The sequence below is a fragment of the Ursus arctos genome, unplaced genomic scaffold (genome assembly GCF_023065955.2).
Source record: "Ursus arctos isolate Adak ecotype North America unplaced genomic scaffold, UrsArc2.0 scaffold_29, whole genome shotgun sequence".
In the NCBI taxonomy this organism is placed as follows: domain Eukaryota; kingdom Metazoa; phylum Chordata; class Mammalia; order Carnivora; family Ursidae; genus Ursus; species Ursus arctos.
This window is the reverse complement of record NW_026622974.1, coordinates 20481729-20505359: the sequence shown is the minus strand read 5'-3', so window position 1 is coordinate 20505359 and position 23631 is coordinate 20481729. Positions and strand designations below refer to the sequence as shown.

Genomic DNA, 23631 nt, shown 5'->3' with positions numbered 1-23631 from the left:
CATGTAAGTGACGGATCAGACAGTGTTTGTCTTTGTCTGACTACTTCACTTAGAATAATATCCTTCAGGTACATCCATGTTGTTGCAAATGGCAGGATTGCCTCCTTTTTTTGGCTGAATGATATTCCACTTTATATGGACACATATAATATCTAAATATTGCTCATTTTTATATAATATACAATAATAAATAATATATAATTATTAATATATATTTTATATCTTTCCCACAACTTCTTTATCCATTCATTCATTGATGGACACTTAGGTTGTTGCCATGCCTTGGCTATTATAGGTAATGCTACTATGAACATTGGAACATGGATATCTCTCTGATGTAGTATTTTTGTTTCCTTTGGATATATACCCAGACGTAGAATTGCTGGATTATATAATTCTATTTTTACTTTTTCGAGGAAACCCCATACTGTTTCCCATAACATTAATTTTTATGGGTATTAATATTTGACTATATTTTACTTTTTTAAAAGATTTTATTTGTTTGAGAGAGAGAGAAAGACAGTGACAGAGATAGTGATAAGAGAGCATGAGTGGGGAGGAGAGGAAGAAGCAGGCACCTGTGGAGCAGGGAGCCCAATGTGGGGCTTGATTCCAGGACCCTGGCATCATGACCTGAGCCAAAGGCAGATGCTTAACTAACTGAGCCACCCAGTTGCCCCCTATACTTTGCTTTTTAAACAAAGTAATAGAAAACTGTAATACTAATTCACACTAGTTGCATATAGAAAATCTAATACTTTCCTCAAATGCACTGCATTACCACATTAAGTTAATATAATTAATGTTAAAATCAAGTGACATCTCAATTTAGATTTCAAAAGTTCTAGCACTGAAATACTAGTTAACTATTGCTTTGATAAATAGGTAGCTGGTAGTAAAGCTAAGAAATGTCTCCATATTTCTATTGAGGATAATATTTGTATAATCTTTTATATACTAGCTAGAAATTCAAACTGAAAAGTCCTATAAGACTAATTTTTTCCATATACCCTTGCCAAAGCCTGGCTCCAAATTGTTCTTCCCCATCCCTGTTTCTAAACTCAAATTTCTAACCAACACCTACTAAACTATAACCTGGAATCACTGCCTCTGCATCCTGTTCTGTGACTAAGGCATCCTCATTTTCCCTACCTTCTCAGAATGTGAACAGTGCTCAATTCTAGGAACAACTTGAACTTTGAATAATTTTCATCTTTAATCTTCCTGCAAGACACACATCTCAGAACTGTTCTTTCACATTATAATGTTTTAATAAAAGACTTGAGATAATACCCCCCTTTTTATTTCTTCTTCCAGAAAGCTCATTGTTGGACAAGTTTTGATTTAATTCTTCAGTAATAGTCAAAAATAAGAAATGTGAAATCTGTATTTTAACTCTTGGTAACAGGTAGCCATTGAAAGTCTTAGAGCAAGGGAATAGCAAGACAGGAATTGCCTCTGTAAGATGATAGATTTAAATATTCTGTGAAGCATAAATTAAGTTACAGGGAAACAAATAACAGTCCCTTACATGATCTTAAATGTAAATGGGGACCTGATTTAGACGTGTGGCGATGGAAATGAAAAGAATTGGCTAATTACCTAGTGCATCAGACTTATAAAAGGATTAGAAATGGAATTACCTGTACAGTTTTGAACAATAAAACTATAAATTTCAGTTATTTACATTAAATAATATTCAGTAAATTTCAGATAATTTGCATAAAGAAGGAAATTTAGAAAAACGGATGGCTATTTGCTTTTTTTGGGGGGTGGGGAGAGTAGGTTGTTGATAAGGAAGAAGTGATGGAGGCAAGTTTTGTTTTAAACTTGAAGGTAATAAAATCATGTGGGGATTTCAGGTAAGTCATCCAGAATGATGTATGAGGCTTAGAAGAAGAAATGATGACAGATGAATATTTGTGAGTTACCTGTATAAAAAGAATGTGGAGTCAATCTATTCCTGAAGGCGTTGGAAAGGAAGAGAAAGGAGTGAGGAAGGAAGGGATTAGGAGTGGGCAGAAATGAGAGAGAAAGAGAGATTGGACTGTTGTTAAGAAGCTTCAATAAAACCAACGATGTTTCATCAGATTTAAAGTGTTATCAACGATATGACTCACCGTGATTTTATGCACCATAAAATGGGAAAGTTTCTAAGACCAATATGTACATCTTAGAATCAAAGAAATACAGTATATTTAGGATACAAAGGGAAATGAAATACAGGAATGTTTTTAATTATAAAAAAGTGTTTAGGTGTTTAGGGGTGCCTGGCTGACTCAGTCGGTTATGCTTTCGACTCTTGGTTTTGGCTCAGGTCATGATATCATGGCTCATGAGATGAATCCCTGCATTGGGCTCTGCACTTAGAGGGGAATCTGCCTGAAGATTCCCTCTGCCCCTCCCCCCACTCGTGTGCTCTCTCTCTCTCTAAAATAAATAAATCTTTTTTTTTTTTTGTAAAGAACTGATTAGGTGTTTTATAGAGAACAGTTTACAATGCTTAGTCCCATAAGGTGTGCATCTGTGTAGAGCTAGTAATAGATAGCTGTAATAGGAGTAATTGAAAAATTATTTGCGGTGAAAGAGGCTGAATCTTTGCTGTAAAAGTCATTCCAAATACTGGCTGTTGAAAGAACCATGCAAGAAAGTTGGGAGAAAGTATTAATCTGCGTGCATTAATTTCTATAGGAAAATAATGTTAAAAGATTATGTTAGAAAAAAGGTCTTTAGGAACTCTGCTAACCCTTTTCTACTGTTTATTTGAGTCTGTCTGAAAGAATGAATAGTCACCTCTGGAGAGAGTTCCAAAAAACTTGGTGTCATCAGGAGAAAGCCAAGCAAACTTATAAGAGGGTTCAGTTATAATTAGTACGGGAAAGAAGGGTCCACAGAAAAGCTTAAATATGGAGGGAAGATGATTCTCATGGATAGGAAAGAGATTTACTTGCTCAGAAATGGCTTAAAACCTGATATCACCACAAGACTTTTTCTGGGAATTATCTCTCCCAGTCGATGTTATTTGCAAAATATTTTGACAGATGATTCATTATTGGGTGTCAAGCACTGAACCTATGATGTCACTCAACAGCAACAACAAAAATGTTAAAACTTTAAAGTGCATTGTTTACATGGTACATTTATCCTCAGTCATTTCTCATAGTGCTGGATTACTAAAATACTATTTTGGGAAAAAAACTTGGAAATAATCATTACAATGTATGCAAAACCACTATACCCTTATCTATGGTGTTCTCATGATATGTGGATACCAAGAGGCAGTATAATCGATGACCTTGTTAGAAAATTTCAGTTTAGTTAAAAAAGAAAAAAAAAAAAAAGAAAGAAAATAATGACATGCCTGATCAACCTCTTGTGTTTATTTTCCTTGACATTTTACTGTCCCAGAACAAGAAAATTTGTACCAGCACTTAGGTAAATAATGTGCTCCTCACAAATTTGTTTATTTTCATGAAGGTTAGCTCAGTGTTAATTGTAAAACAAACACTATTAGCATTAATGCACTGTATGTTAGTTCTACTGATAGAGAGTAACTGTTACAAATTTTAATGATACTTGATGCCAAACATTGTTAAACACTGACTTACTGAAAGTTGTCCCATCGATTCCTTGGGTTTCTGGAGAAATCGTGAGTTTGTTTTGCCATTTCAGCCAGTTCCTTAATTTCTAGAGGTTTAACTGAGAGCTTTGGAATTATTATAATTGGGTTTAAGAGGTTAATCTTGATCATCTTAAGAAAGTGTTTGACAGTGGTATGTTGGCAAATTTTAACTAGTTCTCTGAGGGAAAAATCAAACTCCTGATTCGTTATTTATTTATTTTTTTCCTGACCTCTGAGATATACATATAACCCGATGGCTGATTTCAAGCTACGAACAGTGTAATGTCAACTGGTTCACTAAACTGAAAAATTTTATAATTGGCTCATGTGAGTGGGTGTCAGCTGAAACTAGCATATCATTTCATGTTGTTGTATTAAGACATTATTTAGTATAAAGAATGAAAGATCTAGGTATTGGTCTTATCTTTACCTTCTACTAGTTTGTCTGATCTGATGAGCAAGAACTTTATTATTTCCTTCTGCTTCTCAGTATCTACCACACTTTCTGCTTGCTGAAAGATACACACAAGAAGGATAGTAGGAAGATAGATACCAAAGTAGCTATTTTTACTCTTATTTTACATTTAGCACAAAAAAGAAATTTAAAAAGTTTTCATGTAAGTAGTTTGACCTGAGTATTAACAGAGCAATAGAATAATGGAGATTACCTTTAAAGTTTATTTCACCTCAACATATTCATTTTAATTACAATTATTTGTATGTTCAGGAAGGTAAAATTAATTAAGTGGTTCATAAAATTTGTAAATATAAATGAACACATGGCAAAATTCTGTTCTGCCCTTCATGACATTAGTCTGTGGGTGAATTTTTTTCTCTTTTGGTAAGTCTACATCATGCATTTTCAGTGAGGGTGGAGGATCTTTCTCCTTTATATGTAAGACAAGGTATATAAAACATATGTCTCTGGCATTAAAATTTCACAATGTGGGTGATTAGGGGAAAAAAAAAACTCCCAAAAAACTCCAGGATTTTTTTTTTTTTAAGTTGAAGAATCCTGGTTTATACCAATGCTGTCCAATAGAACATTCTGTGATGATGGGGTTGGTCTGTTCTGTGCTGTACATGACAGTAGTCACTAGGTACATGTAGCTATTGAACAGCCGAAATATGCCTGGAGAATTGAATTTTAAATTTAATTTACCTTTAATCAACTTTAAATAGCTACATGTATCTATTGCAGTACTGGACAGCACATTTCTATATTCTACTGAAAAACCTGATTTAAAGATACATTATGAGTGTCAATTATGAAAACTAAATCATTTAAGCAATTATCTCACAGTTGCTACCAACTAGATTTTTTTCCTTACATGAAAATATTCAATATCAGCTGTTTTATGATTCTATATCCTATGGAGTTGCTGTCAGTTCTCAAAAGACAATAGGATCCTATCTAATCACAACAAATGAATCACAAATTTGAGGGCTATGCATTTTCCCTTGGAAATTGAAAATATTCTGGATGGGAAGGAATCCAAAATGACTTCCTCCCATCAAGTAGTCCCCACCTAGGAACCAATGCACTAATTCAAATGTAGAGAAGGGGAAATTCTCAAAGCACATCTTTTATTATTTATTTTCATAACGTCCTCACTTAAATTGTAAAACACTCTGAAATCAAAGACTGTAAATTACATTTTTATTTCAATTTACATGTAAAGAGTTATTCTGCACATGTTCCAAGGTGAGAAACCAATCATCTTTTCTTACCCAATTCCTACATAATAATATTTAATAGTATCCTACAATAATAACAATAAGCATGGCCATTATTTAGCACCTTGCTAATTAATCCTATATCAACAATATGCATAGTAAATATTATGACAGGTTTACAGATAAGGAAGGTCTAGCAAAATTAAGGTCATACATACAAATGAGTAGCAGAGGCAGGATTCTGAGTCAAGTCTACCTGATACCATATTTATGTTCATAATCACAATGATGTAATGTTACTCATCATGCAAGTAAAAGTAAAATATACTATTTAAGAATGATCTTGATATGTGAACATATGTCTGTATGTGAATGTGAGTACAAAAAGAACTGGTCAAATAGTCTAAAATCCTAAACTATGATATATCAAATTCTCTAAAAGAAAAATTAGTGTTTTGGGGTGCCTGGGTGGCTCAGTTGGTTGAGCGTCTGCCTTCAGCTCAGGTCATGATCTCAGAGTCCCGGGATAGAGCCCCACATTGGATTCCCTGCTCAGCAAGAAGTCTGCTTCTCCCTCTCCCTCTGCCCCTCCCCCTGCTCATGCCCTCTCTCTCTCCCTCTCTCAAGTAAATAAAATCTTTTAAAGAGAAAAGAAAAAAAGAAAATTTTGTGTCTTATCAGTAGTAATTTTAAAATGAGTTTATTTTCACTGTAAATTTTTTACTATAAACGAACATTGCTTTAAATGGCATCGTGTACTATAGCCACAGTGCACAAAATTTAAAAGACCAAGTAAGGTAATTTTTCGTATTTTGGTCATCATTATGTAACTGATTGGGTCTATAAAAGAAGTATATGTGGGGTCGCTAATTATTTAATGAATAATGAAATTTATGTATCCAATCTAACTTTTCAAATGAAATAATGGGTTTTCATTGTATTTATAGTGAACTACTCAAGTAAAAATTAATTCAATATGATTGTATTGGATCAATGCAGCAGAAATAAGGGCAGAGCTAGAAAGCATAGCAAAATGTTTTTAATTACAAGATGTTAATCATCAAGAATAATGACAGAATTTTTGTTATGAATAGAATATATAATTGGTAAGATCTAGAGAAGGTAAAATTAATTCTGGTACCTTAAATTATATATGTGTCATAGATTTTTCTAAACGCTTCTTAATATTGAAGTTCTTCAAGTACAGATACAATTTACCATGGAGCTGTAGCTCCTCCTAGTTGCTTTGGTTTTACATGTAAATTCAAAGGAATATATTATACATACAGAATCAAAATTTACCAATTCACACATTAAAGAAAAAAATCATAAGTGGGGTATAAGGAAACAAATGAGTGAATGTCATTTCTCTTACCCCATAACCATAGGAAGTCCAGGGGAATGTGAAGTATACCAATTCTGATAGCATTTGCTTAATGAATTAAAGGCTTAACATGGATGGGGTCATTTGACGCACATATCAAATAACAGTTTTATATGTACACACCCCCCCACACACACACAGACTCATTACATAATGGCCCTTATTGTTATATATCATTGTGAACAAAACACTCAAATTCATTTTCCAAAGGAAGATAATGTCTAATGGCAGAAATTTCTACTATATATGCAAAGCCTGATGATAATGTGTATAATGTTTTATCTGCATTTAACCAGCACCTTAAGCAAAAGAATTTATAGAACTAACCACCACTTGAAAAGCTGCCTTTATGAGCTTCTGGACTTAGGTCTTCAGGCAGAAGAAATTAATGTAAAAGGTTTTGCACACCAGCATTAAGTCTGGCAAAAATGTATCCTGTTTTCCTGTTGTAAGTCAGTTCTCAATTTTTGTTTCCATCAATTTGTGGTTTATTTTGGTGAAAAACTGGATGAGGAATGGGAACATATTCTTATATACATCATCAGCTTGCCCAGAATTTCTTTCAACTGGGACGATTTCAGAAGAGTTAAATTCATCATGGCTTTATGTTTTCTCCTCCTCTTCAATAACGGATAGAAGATAGTAATGTGGGAATCACATAGGATCCAGAGCTGCCATTTCCCTGAAAAGACCACACAAAGGCATTTTCAGATTTACGTTCTCAAAGAGTATGTTAGCTAAGTGTCTTACTTCCCTGAAAAATAAAACTTACAGATGTCCTAGAAACATATTGAAAAACACTACCAGGTAAAAGAAGAAAGAGACTTCTTAAATTAGAAAGTTGTAGTGGAAAAGAACTCTTCGAGTTAAATCTAACAGAGTTAATTGAGACAAGTCAATAATACATCATGAAACAAAAAAAAATTGATTGTATGGAGAAATTTAACTATTTCCTTATTTAAAAAAAGTATAAGACAAAGTAATATTTTAGAAAATGAATGGAGTTTCTGATCAAAACTTAAGTTATCTATGTATGGAGAAATGAAAGAACAGTGGTCAAGAAAAAGCTCTCCATTTGATTTCTATATTTCTTTAATTGTATCTATTTTCAGTTGGTTTAATGTGAATGTGAAAAAATTTAAGACAATTCCAGTTGTGTGACAGAATTGTCAGTTCTGTGTTTGGGTTCTTAGATCGTTCATTCATTCAGAAATTACAGTGTTCTGCACTTGTGTTTGGTACAAAGGTAAAAAAGCATGCAGATCCATGAAAGAGCTGGACGACAAAATATGGAGGGGTGGGGAAGAGGGAGTAAAAAAATTAAAAGAAGTCTATCAGGTGCAGGACCATCTATAATAAATCCTAAACAAGCATGAATATCTTTAAATTGCCCTCTTAAAAGACAAAGTCTGCCAGAGCAGATGCAAAACAAAATCCCAAATGATGCTTCATTTACAAAACACATATAAAACTAAATGGCATAGGAACACTAAAAATAAAAGACTAAGCAACAGTACATCAATAAATTTGAACTAAAGAAAGCACAAGTAGCGAAATTGCCATCAGAAATCAGTGTGGTCCTTTGAAAACAAATTGGTTAGATATTAAGGACGTGAAAATATTCATTCTGTTTTTTAATTAAACAGTCTAATCCATCAATATATAACTTTTCTCATTAAAAAGTAATACATGTACAAGGTGGAAATAGGGAAATTACAGAAAACTCAAAAGCAAAGATTGCAAAATACGTATCACCAGAAGTAAACAGTAACACTTGCACGGTGCTATAGCATTATTTGGATAACATATTGGAGGTATTTTATAATTGGTTTTTTGCATAGCACATAGTATTTGGTCACCTGAATTTTTAATTAGCAATAAGATGTTCTTAAAAATCCCCCATAATATTTATGAATTTCTTACAGCATGGCTTTTAGTAGCTGCCTAAAATTTCATCGTGAGGATTAGTATAATTAATCTCATATTTAGGCATCAATATACATTCCAATTTGCACTTTCATCAAAAATACTGAAATAATCATCTTTCTGGGTATATTTTGAAGCACTTCTGAACACATCCTTTGGACAAATTTCCAAAGTAGAATTTCATGGAAAATGCATTTGGGCATGTCTGTCTTTTGCTGCAAATGAAGAAACTTTAGAGCACTTGGCTAAATTACTTACTAAAGTATTTTGTTTTTCTGCATTTTAATAGATTTTTATAATTTAAAGACCAACCAAAAATATAAGAGAGTGCTTATTTAACTGCATCTTTACTGCTACTGGTTATTGCTGTTTTTTAAAAAAAATAGCCACTTTTCTTGGTGAAAAAATTATGCCTCAATGTTTGAATATGCATGCCACTGCCTGCTAGTGAGGTAGACACTAATGAGGTTTAAATATTCATTTGACATAATAATTTCTCATAGAAGAAATATTTCTCTGTGTAAATTATCAAGAGAAACAATAACTCAAAAAAATATATGTGTAAGTATGCATAAAGATCTTCATTAGTTATTTGTATTAGTAAAATGTTGAAACAAAATGACCTTTATTATGAAAGTGGTTAGATAGATTATGATGTATATTCTTCATGGAATATTTTGCAGTCACTAAAATGGTATGATTGAAGACCACGTAGCATAATGGACAAAAAACCCACAATGTGTTATTGTGTAGATAACAGTGTTTTTTTGTAGTATGAAAGTGCTAAACATTTGGACAAAGTTAAAATATAAAAAGGGAATATACAAAAATATTAAGATTATGTGATTACAGAAATTATTTTTGTTTCGTTTCCATGATTTTTAAAAATTTAATATGTTTTTATGCAAAAAAGAAGGAGGAAGAAGAATTTGATGATGAGCTCAATGTCACTTGTTTTTATTGTCATTATCATCATCACAGTTCAGGTCTTACCGATTAACAACGGTACTGATAAAACTGCTGCCCTACTATGCCCCTTGTCTCTAGCCTTGACACATAATTCTCAGTGGTGGTTCTTGTTTTTACAGAAGGAAGTTGAAATCTCCCTGATATATCATTCACAAAATTATTTGAATGTTTAGTAAACACGCTCATATTTGACTCCCTGGGTTGGCATCCCAGCTCTACCAGTTAATTCAAGAGGTTACATGTCATCCTTGTGGCTAAGTTTTATCTGTAAAATGAGCATACAAATGGTTCCTAAGCCTGTTGCCCTGCTGTTACCACAGTGCTTGCCTTGTACATAAGACTCAGTGAGTTTTTTAGTAAAATGATCTCTATGACCTTGATACTCATAGTCCTGTAAATCCTCCCCTAAGTTACCTTTTAATTCTCGGCCCCATTATGCTGATTAATGATGATATTATCCTCCACCATGTTGCAGAACAGTTTTTGTCACACATACATTACACAAGTTTTCTCATATCAGTGCCACATCCCAACTTCCACAACCAACCATCTGGATTGCCTTACCCATCCATTATTCACATGTTTCCACTTCTTTGATGTCTTAATCAACTTCAAAACAGCAGTCAGGAAAGTACCTTCCTAGTAGTGTGATAGAGCCAGCTCACACTGGCTTATGAATGCTGATTATTAAATTTTTATGAACATTGTGAGCTGGTTGACATAATTTTGCTACATTGAAATTCAAAAAGATGGGATGATTTGCACAGGGGGGAATTAGATAGTGTTATAAATAAGACCTTTCCCCTCATAGTTTTTTCTTCCAAGAGCAAGTTGTTAAACATTCACCAGAACACCATTGTATCTTTACACCTTTAAACACTTTGATTCCTACATAGCATACATTGGACCACTCGTTTTAAATCAGAAGACATTACTTTGAAACTTGCTTTTATGACTGTTTCATACAGGACGAAGTCACTGAGCAGTACAGCTCTCAGTGTGCCTCATCTATTTCCTGTGGATAACATTAACTTGACAACTTGGGTAAGGAATAAATCAAAGGAACACATGAAATTTATTTGTAAATCATAAACTGCCGTAAAGAAATAAAGTGCTATGATTATCACCTAACATTTCATTTTAACTGGATTTTAAAATTAAATATTTTAGAGACATATTATAGTTTTTAAAATGCCACTCCATAAATAATACTGTTTTACCAAACTACGAATTGATGTGCAGTCCATAAGCCATTGCTTATCCCTTCTGTGTAAGTAAAATGTTATGCTATTGATTTAAGGTTTAAAACAAGCACTTCAGTCAGAGTTCCTTTAATTTTGGAAAATTAAATCTGAAAGCAGTGAGTTCACTGGATATTTTTTATCATGGATTTTTAGTTTTATGATGAAATTGACTTAGTTTTAAAGTGTACGTCCTACCTAAGCAAATTGTGGAATTAGACATATAGAGAACAGTGGAAATAACATTAATTAGAAGATTGTTCAGTTTTTTCCATGCAGCTTTGTATTGAGAATAATAGCAATTAGAGATGAATTTACTATGAAGCTACTTGATTTAAACTTTAGGGACTTTCACTTAAAAGTGGTTCATATTTTGCATTTTCATTATTAAAGAAGGGTCCCCAAATTTTATAAGCCGCAGGGGTTTTTTTGGTTCTAATCAGGAATGTTTATTTTCTACTCTATCTTGCTTCACAGCTTGGGCTGAGGGACTGGTAGGTCTGCCTTGTTTTCCCAGAGGGTTTCTCTTTGATGTGTTCGATTGACTCACAGAACCTAAATCAGTCTTGATGTCAGAATGTCTCTGTGGATAACCTGGAGGGTAGGGGGTAAACAAAATCTTTAAATTTCATCAAGACCCTGGATTTCGGGCCCATTCAAATGAAGAATAAAAACTATGAGCTTTTCATTGATCTCCTTGGTGGAGTTCCTGGTGGAGTTGTCAGAAATGAGAGAAACATGCATTGCAAAATGTCACACATTTTGTTCGAAGCCCCAGGACTCTGTAAGTGCTTCCATTTGTCAGCTGCCAGACGTGTAATTGTAGGTCTTTTAATCTTACTTTTTTTTTAATTATTAAAGATTTAAAGTGCTCAAGATGTCTTTCCCCTATATAGAAATATAATTCGTCCTACTGAAGTTTATTAAACACTTGTTCTCTTCTGACTGTTACCAAATACAAAAAATTACAATCTACCAAGATTCAACAAAATTTAACTAAATGTCATTTCATTTACATGAGGTGCTTTTTAAAATGCATTTACATTTATGATATTTATCTTAAGAGGTCATGATGAAATTATGTAACAATCAGTTTGATATAAGCACACTCTAAAGTTTATGTGCCACAGGTCATCCCTTACTTATTGGAGGTAAAGTCTGGATACTCACAGTAGAGAGGCTGGGACAGTCAGGAAAGGTAAGCCACATTGAGTGGTTACATGGACATTTCAATATTTTGAAACTAGTCATGTCAGTATATCCCACTGAGTATCAGTTATGTTTATTTAAAATGAAATTGTCCTATATTCAAAACTTAAGCATAGCAAAATATTATTTCTTAGTTATTTTTACTAAATGTAAAACACAAGTAGCCTAAAATAGAATTCTTTTTATAAAATCACTTTCTTCTCCAAACTTCTTTTTTTAAATGGCTGTTTATAATATTCAGTCTTGTCTACTGAGGTACTTTCTTTGTTATGTAAAGATTTCCACATACATATAAAATGAAATATGATTATGATGTAGAAGATGACTGAATAAGGTATGTATAATCAGAAACAAAGAGTTGTATGCATTTATCTTTATATAATAAGCCATAAAATTAATCCTAATGATCTCAATCCTTAGACTTATGAGTTGGGACATGGAGTACAACAGTCTGACTGCTGAAATTCAACAACACACACTAACTGCATATAGGGTATTCTGGGCACTCATTCAAATTAGTCTAGAAAAATCATTCCTAAAGTGTGTCCTCAAAGGTATTTCCAAAGCACTAACTGTGCAGGCACATTAATCCTCACCAGAGTCCTAAGCAGTATGAAGTAGAAATTATTACTTTATATATACCCGATCAAATCTGTTTATTTTAACTGTACCAGAATCTGTTGAGTGATACTTTAAAGAATGCATTATTTTCTGCATGACCTTAGCAAGGGACCAGATAATTTCTTTGATATAAAATCCTCTGGTCTACGGCCATACCACCCTGAACACACCAGATCTCGTCTGAAATAAAATCCTCTGAATATATTAGTATTAGAGTGAGTCAATAAATTATAACTTGTATTTTGATATGTGTGAATCTCATAAGTTCTGACATTATTTTAGCATGCTAATTTCAGTGAATACCTGAGATAATGTTTATCTATACATTAAAACAGGACTCTGGCTCATCTCTCTCACTCTGTTATGAATATTAACACTTCCTCTTATCTGGTATCTTCCATTTTTAATCCATCCTTATATGCCTATTTGCACTTACATTTACACTGTACACCTTCACCTTGAACAACTTCTCCCTTTTCCAAAGCTCTCAATATAGTTGCCTAATTAAACACATGCCTCATTTCACATGCCTTTCTTGACTTCTTCATTTGGTATGATCTAAAAACAGTAAAGGAGCAACATATATGAATTGGAATATTGTTTTTGCTTGTCTTAGCAATTCTGTGAAGGGTACTTTGAATCTCCTCTTCAAAAGTTCCTTCTAATGGCGTAGTAATTGTTTTTATGACTTTTCCAATGAACTATGAAGTACTGTAATGTCAGGCCACATTCCTATGGTAATGAAGTCTAAGAGAGAGAAGCCTTCATTTAATCCTGGCCTGATATTGAAGAGTTGCCCTGTTCTTTTTATAAAAGAGGTATGAACAGATGAGGAGAGATAAAATTCAAATGAGTATCATTATCATCATCATCATCATCATCATTATTTTTATCATCAAATATTTATTGGTACTTGTCCTTTGCCCAGAGCTCTAAGGACTACTATAATGAATTTTAGCAGCCCCTGTCCAATCTTGGGATGTTTATAGATAAAAAAATAAAGCATCAGGAAAAGTTTTTGGGAGAACTTTTAAAAATACATATGGGTTATACAATGTCCCCATAAAAATCTTCCCAAGCAATGAGAACATTAGCAAAATGATTGTTAACTAAATGCTTAATCCATGCTTGTTTAACCCAATACCTAATAATTCAGCACTTATATACAGCAGTTCAACATATAGTACTATAGGGCATCTCTTGAGATCAACGTATATAATGTAGTTATACTTGTTTTATGGCATTTGAAATGAAAATTCAAACTTTAAATCAAGATATCATTTTTGCATTAGTGATACATATTTTGCTAATAACTATAATTTATTTACCTTCAATACTTCTTTATTGTTTCTAACTGTATACTGAAAAGGACTCCTAGGAAAATGTTCATTTCCTGGACAATTTTTCATAGGTCAGGCTTCCCAAAAGAAAAACTGAGATTTACATGCAGGGAACTTCTTGAGGTTGCTTTCAACAGCAACGCCTGTAAGGGAGAGACAGAAGTAGGACTGGTAAAGGAAGATGCTGAAACAAGATGTGGTTCTAACAGAAGCCTCAGTTAATCACTCAGGGCATGCTGAAGCATCCTTCAGAACTGAGCCAAACTGAGTCACTCTCGTACACCACACAGCAACCAGTGAGGGGGCCCAAACTTGAGCAAGGCATTCCTTCTTTCTAGGGCTGGTAATTATGTATAGGAGATCATTTTGAACCAAAGTCTAGCACTCTCCACACCTTATTACTTTTTAACTTATCATGAAAGCTTCTCTATTTGGAGGTGGGGAAAAATAGAGATTCCATTACATAATTCCCCTTGACTGCGCAGATAAGACATGCCTTTCAGGCACACACCTTAGAGGGATCACTCCATTCCAGATTCTGATTCTCACCATTGCAAGGACAAACAGTTTCCCCAGATTCTCAAGAACTGCTTTCTTCTTGCTTGGGAAGACACAGAGACTTCTGAGGAAAAACAAAAACAGAAATGATGTATAAAGCAAAATACAAACACACACATACACACACCGCAATGATCTGAAGGAATGAAGCATTGAACTAGACAAACAAAATTTATGTCCTCGCGGAGCTAAGCTTGTAATGGGAAAGGCAAACAAAAAGAAAAAAAGAAAAGATAAATGAGCAGATTTTTACTTGCTATGGGGGAAAAAACATTAAAATCAGAATAACGGTGACTGTGGTTGAGGAAGAGGATGCAGTTTTAACTAGTGTAGTGAAATAGGCCTCACTGAGAATGGCATCTGAATAAACACTGAAGAAAGCAAAGAGATGAATTGTGTGAAGTCTAGGAAAAGAGAGTGCTAGGAAGAGGAACAAAGTTTTTGAGGAGACACAAGGTCAGTGTAAATACAACAGAATAGTCAAGGGTAAGGATAGAATAAGATGAAGTTAAAAAGGCAAAAAGAGGACATAACTGGTATGGTGCTGAAGGATTATGGTGTTAAAAATTAAAGAAAAAAAAAAACGTTTAGAAGGATCAGAATGTCCAATTCAGTTGATCATTACAGTCTTAGTCTCTCTAGAGGTTGCCTCGAAAGTCAAATTATGACTACAGTTTACTTAATGGATAAAACAGTAGGGGAATAAAAAGCGCCTAACATACTGTTGATGATGTTTCTCTGGTAAAATTAAGACACTCTTGCCCTCTCTACAGAGAATACAGCAGAAAATAGTATCTTCTGTCAAGTCTCCTGTCTCTAGGTGGTACTAGATGTATCCTGTCCAGTTCCCTTTTATCATGTTACTCCTTGCCCCACACTTTCTGGGAAATTGACCCTCTCTTTTTAACTGAAATTTTTATCACTGATTCTGCCAGCATTCTACATAGTCCTACAGAGACACTGTTAACTCATCTTATTAATTAGAATAATAATGCCTCTGGAAGCACCAAAATCACTCATTTGATACAGTGTAGTTGTGATTTTTGTCAAGAAAAAATCGTAATTATGTCTTAAATATTTTTCAGGCCCTGGACTAGTTGTTTTAAATACATAGTTTAACTTTATCATCTCAGTAACCTGTGATGTCCTAATAAATAACCCTCATTTACGAATGAGATTAAATGATGCATGTGTCTTCAGTAAATATTACTATTGTCACAAATATCTGCTCTTTACTGATGGAAAAATACTCATCCCCAGCCCATTTATGATTGGCTTGGTCACGTGACTTGGATCAGCAAATGAAATGTAGGTGAGAGAGTTAAGAACCAGTATATGTTTGCCAAGCACCCTTTCCCCTGTCCCACGATGATGACAATGTCCCAGGTAAAGAATGTTCCATTAACCTGGGCCTCAGAATGAAGAGAGTGGAAAGTGGATCTGTAGTTCACCTTGGTCATGGAGCGTGAGTGAGAAATATACCTGTGTGACATGAGCCACTGAGATTAGGAAAGGGGATCCTTTTTTGTTTTTATTATTAATAGTCTAATGTGCACTATTAAGATTGTTCAGTCCATATTCTGAACCTAAATTTTGATGGTCCTTTTAAATACAGCTGTGGATTTGACCAGTTTACATACATTATTTTTATAGCATCATTAATATTCAAAGTTCTATTTAGGTAATAACATTTATGGTAAAAAAAAAAAAAGTAACCATTACATAATAGGATTTTGACTTGAAAACTGACAGTCTACAAAGAGAATTTCCAAAAATATTTTTTGCATTTGAAGCCTCATCTGCAATAAATCACAGACTCCCAGTGTGACTGCTCTAAATAACATTCACTTGAATAGATAGTTGCACAAATGATATGAAAATTAGTTAAGTTATGATATCACTTTGTAAAATGGCTGCCTATCTGCCAGTAGCCTTGTCCTCCCCAGCTTTTTGCTGGTATGCAAACAAATGCTGAAATAGGACCTAACTAACACAGAAGGTACTCTTTCAAACTATTTATCTCAATTTTCTCTAGTTCCTTTTCACCATGACCATCAAAGCTTTCTTGATCCTCTTTCTCAGATATATACTCAATTACTTCCATTTCTTAAATGCCCAAAGTACTCCGTTTGCTCTCTCATTAGGACAGACACCACACTGTTACATATTGAGGTGTAGTATGATGGTATCACACAGTGGCTAACAGCACGTGCTCTGCCATTTACTAGCTGTGAGATCTTGTGCTTTATTTTCTTATTCTATAAAATGGGGAGAGCAATTTCCACGTCAGAAAACTATTGTAAAGTTTAAACGAGTTGATCTATTTAAGTTCTCAACAGTACCTGGCACACAGTAAGGTCTCCAAGTATCAGTTATTATTATTGTCATTATTATTATTTTCTTCATAATAAACTTGTTTATAAACTTCTCTTTATTTCCAACTAGCTTATTTTTAACTATCTGTTTTAAGCATTATAATCACTTCGTATTTAATAAGCTTATCCTTATTCTCAACTAAACATTATGTTCTTAGCTGTAAAAGATATATTTTTTAATTGAAACTGTTAAAAGATAAACTGAGGCATATTAAAAATTTGAGAGTTTGCTTGCACAAAAATTGACTCAAATGGGGCAGCATCCAATCGAATACATAGACTGGAGCTCTGAGGAGCTGTGCAAAATGAATTTTATAGCCTGAAGCGAGCAGGAACAAGGAGGTTATACTAGACCAAAAAAAAGACAAAAAACGGGTTGGTTATTACAATCATTAGGGGCTGGCGGGGGTCTATCAGACAGACTACCTAACTAGTGCTGATCAGGTGATTCCTGACTGCCTGGTTTAGGATTCCATTTCTGGGAGAGCTGAAACTGTAATTAAGTATCGTTTTGGTGATGTGGGGCTTTCATAAGAGACTACTTTGGATCTTTGTCTTGTTTTTAACAGTATCCATTGTATTACTGAGCATAGCAATTTATGCACATACCATAGCAGCTGCGGAACAGTCCACATGATTTGAATCCCAATCTGCTGGAATGGCCTGTGTGATTTGAAAACATTATTTAAACTCCCCAAACCTTTGTTTATTCACCAGTGAGTTAGAGTTAATGAGATCTACCTCCAGGATAGATGACCATTAACTAAGGCAATATTATGTGCAGGCTTCAGCACAAGGCCTGGCATGCCAGTAACTGCTCAATTGATGGTGGCTAGATGCTCAGTACAGACGGACACAATGACAGAGGGATTATTCTAACCATTTTTACCATGCCTCTCTACTTTGTCCTCATATCTCTCACATGTAAAACCTGAAATACAATCTAGCTTTCCATTAAGCTTTGTTTATGTTGTTCTCCAGATGTTTTCTATCTATAAATATTGTCTATGACATCACGTTTCTGGATTAACAGGGTCACTCTCTTTTCTTGTTTTGTTTTGTTTTTCCTTATTCTGTTTGGTACCCCTAGTTGAGCACAGAGGTAGTACATGGTAGGTGCTTAATAAATATTTAAAACTTGGCCTTTGAAAACACTAGGTATTTTGCCAAAATTAGGTTGCATTTAGAGATCTCAGCCAGCCCATTAGCAGACTCACCAAGACCAAAGTTAGAAAAATTCAAACTCTTTCTTAACTCTTATAAGTGAGAAACATTTGACTATCAAGAATCATTTTTTAGGGGCACCTGGGTGGCTCAGCCATTAAGCGTCTGCCTTCGGCTCAGGGTGTGATCCCAGCATTCTGGGATCGAGCCCCACATCAGGCTCCTCTGCTGGGAGCCTGCCTCTTCCTCTCCCACTCCCCCTGCCTGTGTTCCCTCTCTCTCTGGCTGTCTCTCTCTCTCTGTCAAATAAATAAATAAGATCTTAAAAAAAAAAATCATTAAAAAAAAAAAACTGGAAAAAAATCTATGAATTAGTATTTATAGTGACAACTTGATATAATTCATTACTTCACTAATTTTCTCAATTAGCAATTCCTCATACTAAAACAAATTTCTTAAGTAGATCAAGCTTGTGCTTTGTTTTTCTCATTTACATTAAATTAGTAGTGTGAGAGTTCATAGACCTCTAAACATGTTCAACCTTGAAAAATGTGTTTTTTTTTTTGTTTTTTTTTTTGTTTTGTTTTTTGCTACAATGTGTCAAATTACCTTTACGGGGAGGGAGTCTTGATTTCTTGGTGATGTTTAACCATAATGAACAAACATTGGAGTTTTACATTTAAATGGTCTCATGTTTTGTCTTGTCTCTTCTATTGTAGGCATTGATTGTGAAGTAAATATAGGTGAATGTCTATCAGAGCCCTGTCTCCATGATGGAACTTGTATCGATGGCATCAATCATTATGCCTGTGACTGCAACAGTGGATTTTTCGGAACACACTGTGAAGCAAATGCAAATGATTGCCTCTCAAATCCTTGTCTTCATGGAAGGTAACTATTTTTATTTTTCTATTATTAAATCAGAAAGTAAATTAAACTCACAATATTTAAGACTTAATGTCAAGGGAAAGTTGATAAAGATAATTTTAATTATGCTCTTTCATAAAACGAGAGCTAAGTACAGTTAAGATGACAGATGCTGCCTGTTTTACTTAATGCAATGTACTGATACATTATCTCTGCCCTTCTTTTATTTCTGCTCATTAGCATAAAGTAATTTTCAATAAATGTGGATTAATTGGACTTTAATATACTTAAAGGTAACTGCTCACAGTAATAGAAGTAGCAGGTAAGATGATGAGGCATTCTATTATTTGCTCTGTGAAGGGATAATACCACACACTTAGTATTTAAAATGTCCCTAAGTAGACTGGCTCTCTCACCCCCATGTGCGTGGAAGGTATTTTTTTACTCTCTTTATGAAATTGTATAATTCCAATTCCTGCTTATGGATAGAGTATTAGTTCATGCAAATTTAGACCCTGGGTTTTTCTAGAAGATGCAGGTGGCAAAGAAGAATAGTTCATAGATGCACCAGCCTTTCTCTGCGACATAGTTTTTCTTTTCTAGTCCTGCTACTGACTTTGTAAGCAGGGAAGGGAGGATGAGGATGGGTAGCTCAATGCAGTGCAATTCGGCCATAGCTGACTTCAGTTCCCTACGTGAACTCTAGACATACTTTTTATCTTTAGAACTGTTCTTTCTTTACATTGCCATGGGGAAGATGGCAAAAATTAAAATTGATCTGTTCTTTCAGTCCAGTCACCTTGAAGGATAAGAAGCCAGGAACAGATTCTGCCTTCTATTGCTCGTGGGAATGTATGTTTTTTACCTTAACTGGGAAAGAAAAACTTTAAATAGTGAAACTCTTTTGAAATTATGCCTTACTGTCTTACTTATTTAAAAATGTAATTCTGTGTTTCAGATGTATAGATCTCGTTAGTGAGTATCAGTGTTCATGTGTTGCAGAATGTACTAGCTCAAGATGTGAGATCAAGATTAATGGAAGTTTCAAAATTGTTATTAAATTTAGAGTAATTTAAAAGAAACACCAAACTACTCATTATAGGTTTCAGAGTCATTTCTTCAGCAGTTATTGGTGATTTAACTGCTCTCTCACCTTTCTTCTTTGGAATTTCTCAGTTACTCCAATCAGAACTAAAATCACAGCTTCTTTTCACCTTTCCTCCTCTGTGTCTTGTTATCATCAATTTCTGCAGTCTGGACCCCTCATTAATTAAATCTTGGAAGTGGTTATTGTCAAAAGAAGGCTCAAAAGCTTATGCTTTGTCATCTGCCTCCCCCTTTCTGGTCTTAGGACATACAGGTATCTGTGGATGTCTAGGGACGAGAGGATATTAAATTGATCCAGATATCACAAGAACATAAATACTGGCTGTATGTGCCAGGAGGTGGGTACATGTAAAGAACACCAACACCTGTAACTCTCGGGATCTGTTTTTGAGTCATCAGGAGTCTGTGATGTGATTGACGAATGGCATTTCAGGTGGGATGCCTGATTAGTTGAGAAATGTCAGTTGCCTGAAGTTTGAGACCATATTTGGTGGATGAGAATCTTGTGAGCCTTCCTGAATAATGGGACATTCTTCCAAATCCTTCCTGTCTCACATGGTAAAGGAGGGAAGTATTGGAACTAAAAAAGAGCCTCTAATACTGTGAAACTATGGATATTTTATTTAAATCCTTTGTCTCTTTCCCTTGTCAGTAAAATAAAGCTACAACAATTCCTACGTAAACACAGTCATTGGTGTGATAATGCACTTATAACAGTAAATTGTCCTTTCAGAGGGAGTGATGCGGTGGTTAAATGCATTAAGGAGAAACAGGGATGAGCCACTATCTTGCTACTTACTTGCTATGTGTTCTTGGATAAATTATTTATATTCTGAAATCATATTTTAGCTATTTAACGAGGGTAGTCATAGTAACACCCCACTCTTGGGTTGTTGTGAGGATTAAATTAGATAACACATGTAAAACAATTAGCACGTTTTCTGACACATTATTTTTTTAATTTAATTATTTGTTGATATTACATTGATTTGGTTCTAGGTAGTGAAGCCATATTTGATGTGGAAAAGGAAGTGTCATAATTAATAAATTCCCTGGTAGGAATAAACAAGGCATCTATCTTGTTTGCACTGTTACACATATTGCCTATGGCAATCTCTAAAAGCCTATCTCTTGGTAGTATAAACGTGGCATTCTTCTTCAGAATTAAACATATAAATAAATAAATATTTTCTATTATATACAGATTTGTATATATTCATACACACATGCAATATTGTGAGGACAATTATTAAAATTCTACCTATGTACTTCTAGATTTTTTCCTTATATTTTTATTTTATTTTAACATAAAATTAGACTCATTATCCTTCTTATTAAGTGACTTTTTGTTTCACTTCGTGTATCTTAGGAACCACTGCATTGTAATACAAAGAGTCCTGACTCATTCCTTTTATTTATTTTTGTCTGTTGAGGCATTTTATTTGCACATATGAATTACATCTCTAGAAAAAGAATTGGATTTTCCCTCCTGTGTGTTTTCATTTTGCTTCTTCATGGTCTATGATGCCAGCTGATGTTGTCAGTACAATGAAACCAAACTAGCGGGATGGAAGCAGATTATTCTGCCATTTTTCTAGATCTTTGAGTTGCACCTCAAATCTGGGGCTGATCATTCCACACTTGTTTAACCTGTCCATGAGGTTCACAACAATTTTCTCACCTCTTTGATTATCAGTGATTTCAAATTCACCAAAGTAACCATGCTTCATCCTCACAGTTAGAAACCAGACGATAACTTTGGAGTATGGCCTATTAGGAACCTAGGGTTTGTCTCTCTTTTCAGCATTGTTAATGCTCTTGAGAGCATATGCCAGGACATTCATGTGCACCATTATGATGGTACAAAAAGATTGTAGAAGGAGCCTGACTCATGCCTTTTAATAGCTACGTTTTCCAAATAAGTGTTGAAGAACCTTACTTATTTAGGGGCACCAGGCTGGCTCAGTTGGTTAAGCATCCAACTCTTGATTTTGGCTCAGGTCTTACTTTATAAGACTTGTAAATTGTGAGATTTTTGTATTTTTTGTATTTTTTTATTGAGTTCAATTAGCCAACATATAGCACATAGTTAGTTTTTGATGTAGTGTTCAGTGATTCATTAGTTGCATATAACACCCAGTGCTCATTGGATCATGTGCCCTCCTTAATGCCAGAATAGAGAGCCCAGAAATGGACCCTCAACTTCGTGGTCAACTAATCTTCAACAAAGCAGGAAAAGACTATCCAAAGGAAAAAAGACAGTCTTTTCAATAAATGGTCTGGGAAAATTGGACAGCCACATGCAGAAGAATGAAACTGGACCATTCTTTTACACCATATTTTTTGTATTTTTTTTGTATTTTTCTTTACTTTTTTCTTTATGACACTGGGCTTTGCATCTCTCCTTAGAAAAAAGTCTTTTCATGCGGCAATATTTAAATTATTTTCTTATATTCTCATCTACAGTTTTAGGATTAATAACATTTTTAGTAGTCTAATCCATAGTGAATATATTATTATGATTGATAAAAAGTAGGAAAATGAATTTTCTAAGAATTTTTATCAAAGGGTTTGTCATGGCTGTATTGATTCAGGTTGCCTCACTTTTCATGAACTAATAAAAGTTCCTATATATGGGTCAGTTTAGGACTCTCTGTTCTGTTCTTCTCCTTTTTAAAATTTCATGCTGTCATCTGTATTAATTACTACAGTTCAACAGAGGTTTTTTTTTTTTTTTTTTTTTTTTAAGTGTTCTTTTCACTAATACACTCTAAATGTTAATTTTGGTCATTCATTTTGCAAATATTGAATATTTTCTATTTATGCGAAACAGAAATAAAATAATTTTCAGAAATAACTCCTGCTCACCAGTTCTAATTGGAGATACCAATATAGATAGAAATGTGTATGTTACTTAGCTGACCTATTTATTATAACTTCCTCTCTTTTGCAATGCCCAAATAATAGTCTCTAAAGGGCATTCATAGACCAATGTCTGAGTCTTTTTTTTTTTTTTTTTTTTTTTTTTTTTTAGATTTTATTTATTTATTTGAGAGTGAGAAAGCATGGGCGGGGAGGGGGGAAGCAGTTGGGAGCAGAGGAAGAAGCAGACTCCCCACTGAGCAGGGAGCCTGAGATGGGTCTCCATCCCAGGACCCCAAGATCATGACCTAAGCCGAAGGCAGACACTTAACTGAGCCACTCAGGTGCCCCTGAGTCTGTCTTTCTAGGTTAGAGACAAGAGCAGTGGAGAACCATGGGCAGTACCGATTGAAACGAACACTCACGTCAATATGGGGCAGAGTGATAAATCTGATGTTCCTTGGCAAGTGAGAGAGCAACGCTTATGTTAGGATTTGAGGGGAAAACCATAAGCAGACTTGTTTTGTTTCTGTTTCTGTTTTGTTTGTTTAAAGATTTGTTTATTTATTTATTCATTTATTTATTTGAGAGATTGAGAGAGCGAGCAGGGGGAAGGATCAGGAGAGAAGCAGATTCCACACTGAGCACAGAGCCCAAATTGGGCTCCATCTCAGGACCCTGAGATCGATCATGACTGGAGCAGAAATCA

General features: G+C 34.3%; 1 protein-coding gene and 1 pseudogene across 1 annotated transcript in view; one reads left to right on the top strand and one right to left on the bottom strand.

The window, feature by feature from the left end:
- EYS (eyes shut homolog) overlaps positions 1–23631 on the top strand; it is a 1472707-nt gene that overhangs the window by 527173 nt on the left and 921903 nt on the right. Inside the window, 2 exon segments of the mRNA XM_044387239.3 lie at positions 18806–18977; positions 19912–19991. Coding sequence (XP_044243174.2) covers positions 18806–18977; positions 19912–19991 — 252 coding nt within the window.
- Positions 21524–21913, bottom strand: LOC113261147 (40S ribosomal protein S15a-like; annotated as a pseudogene).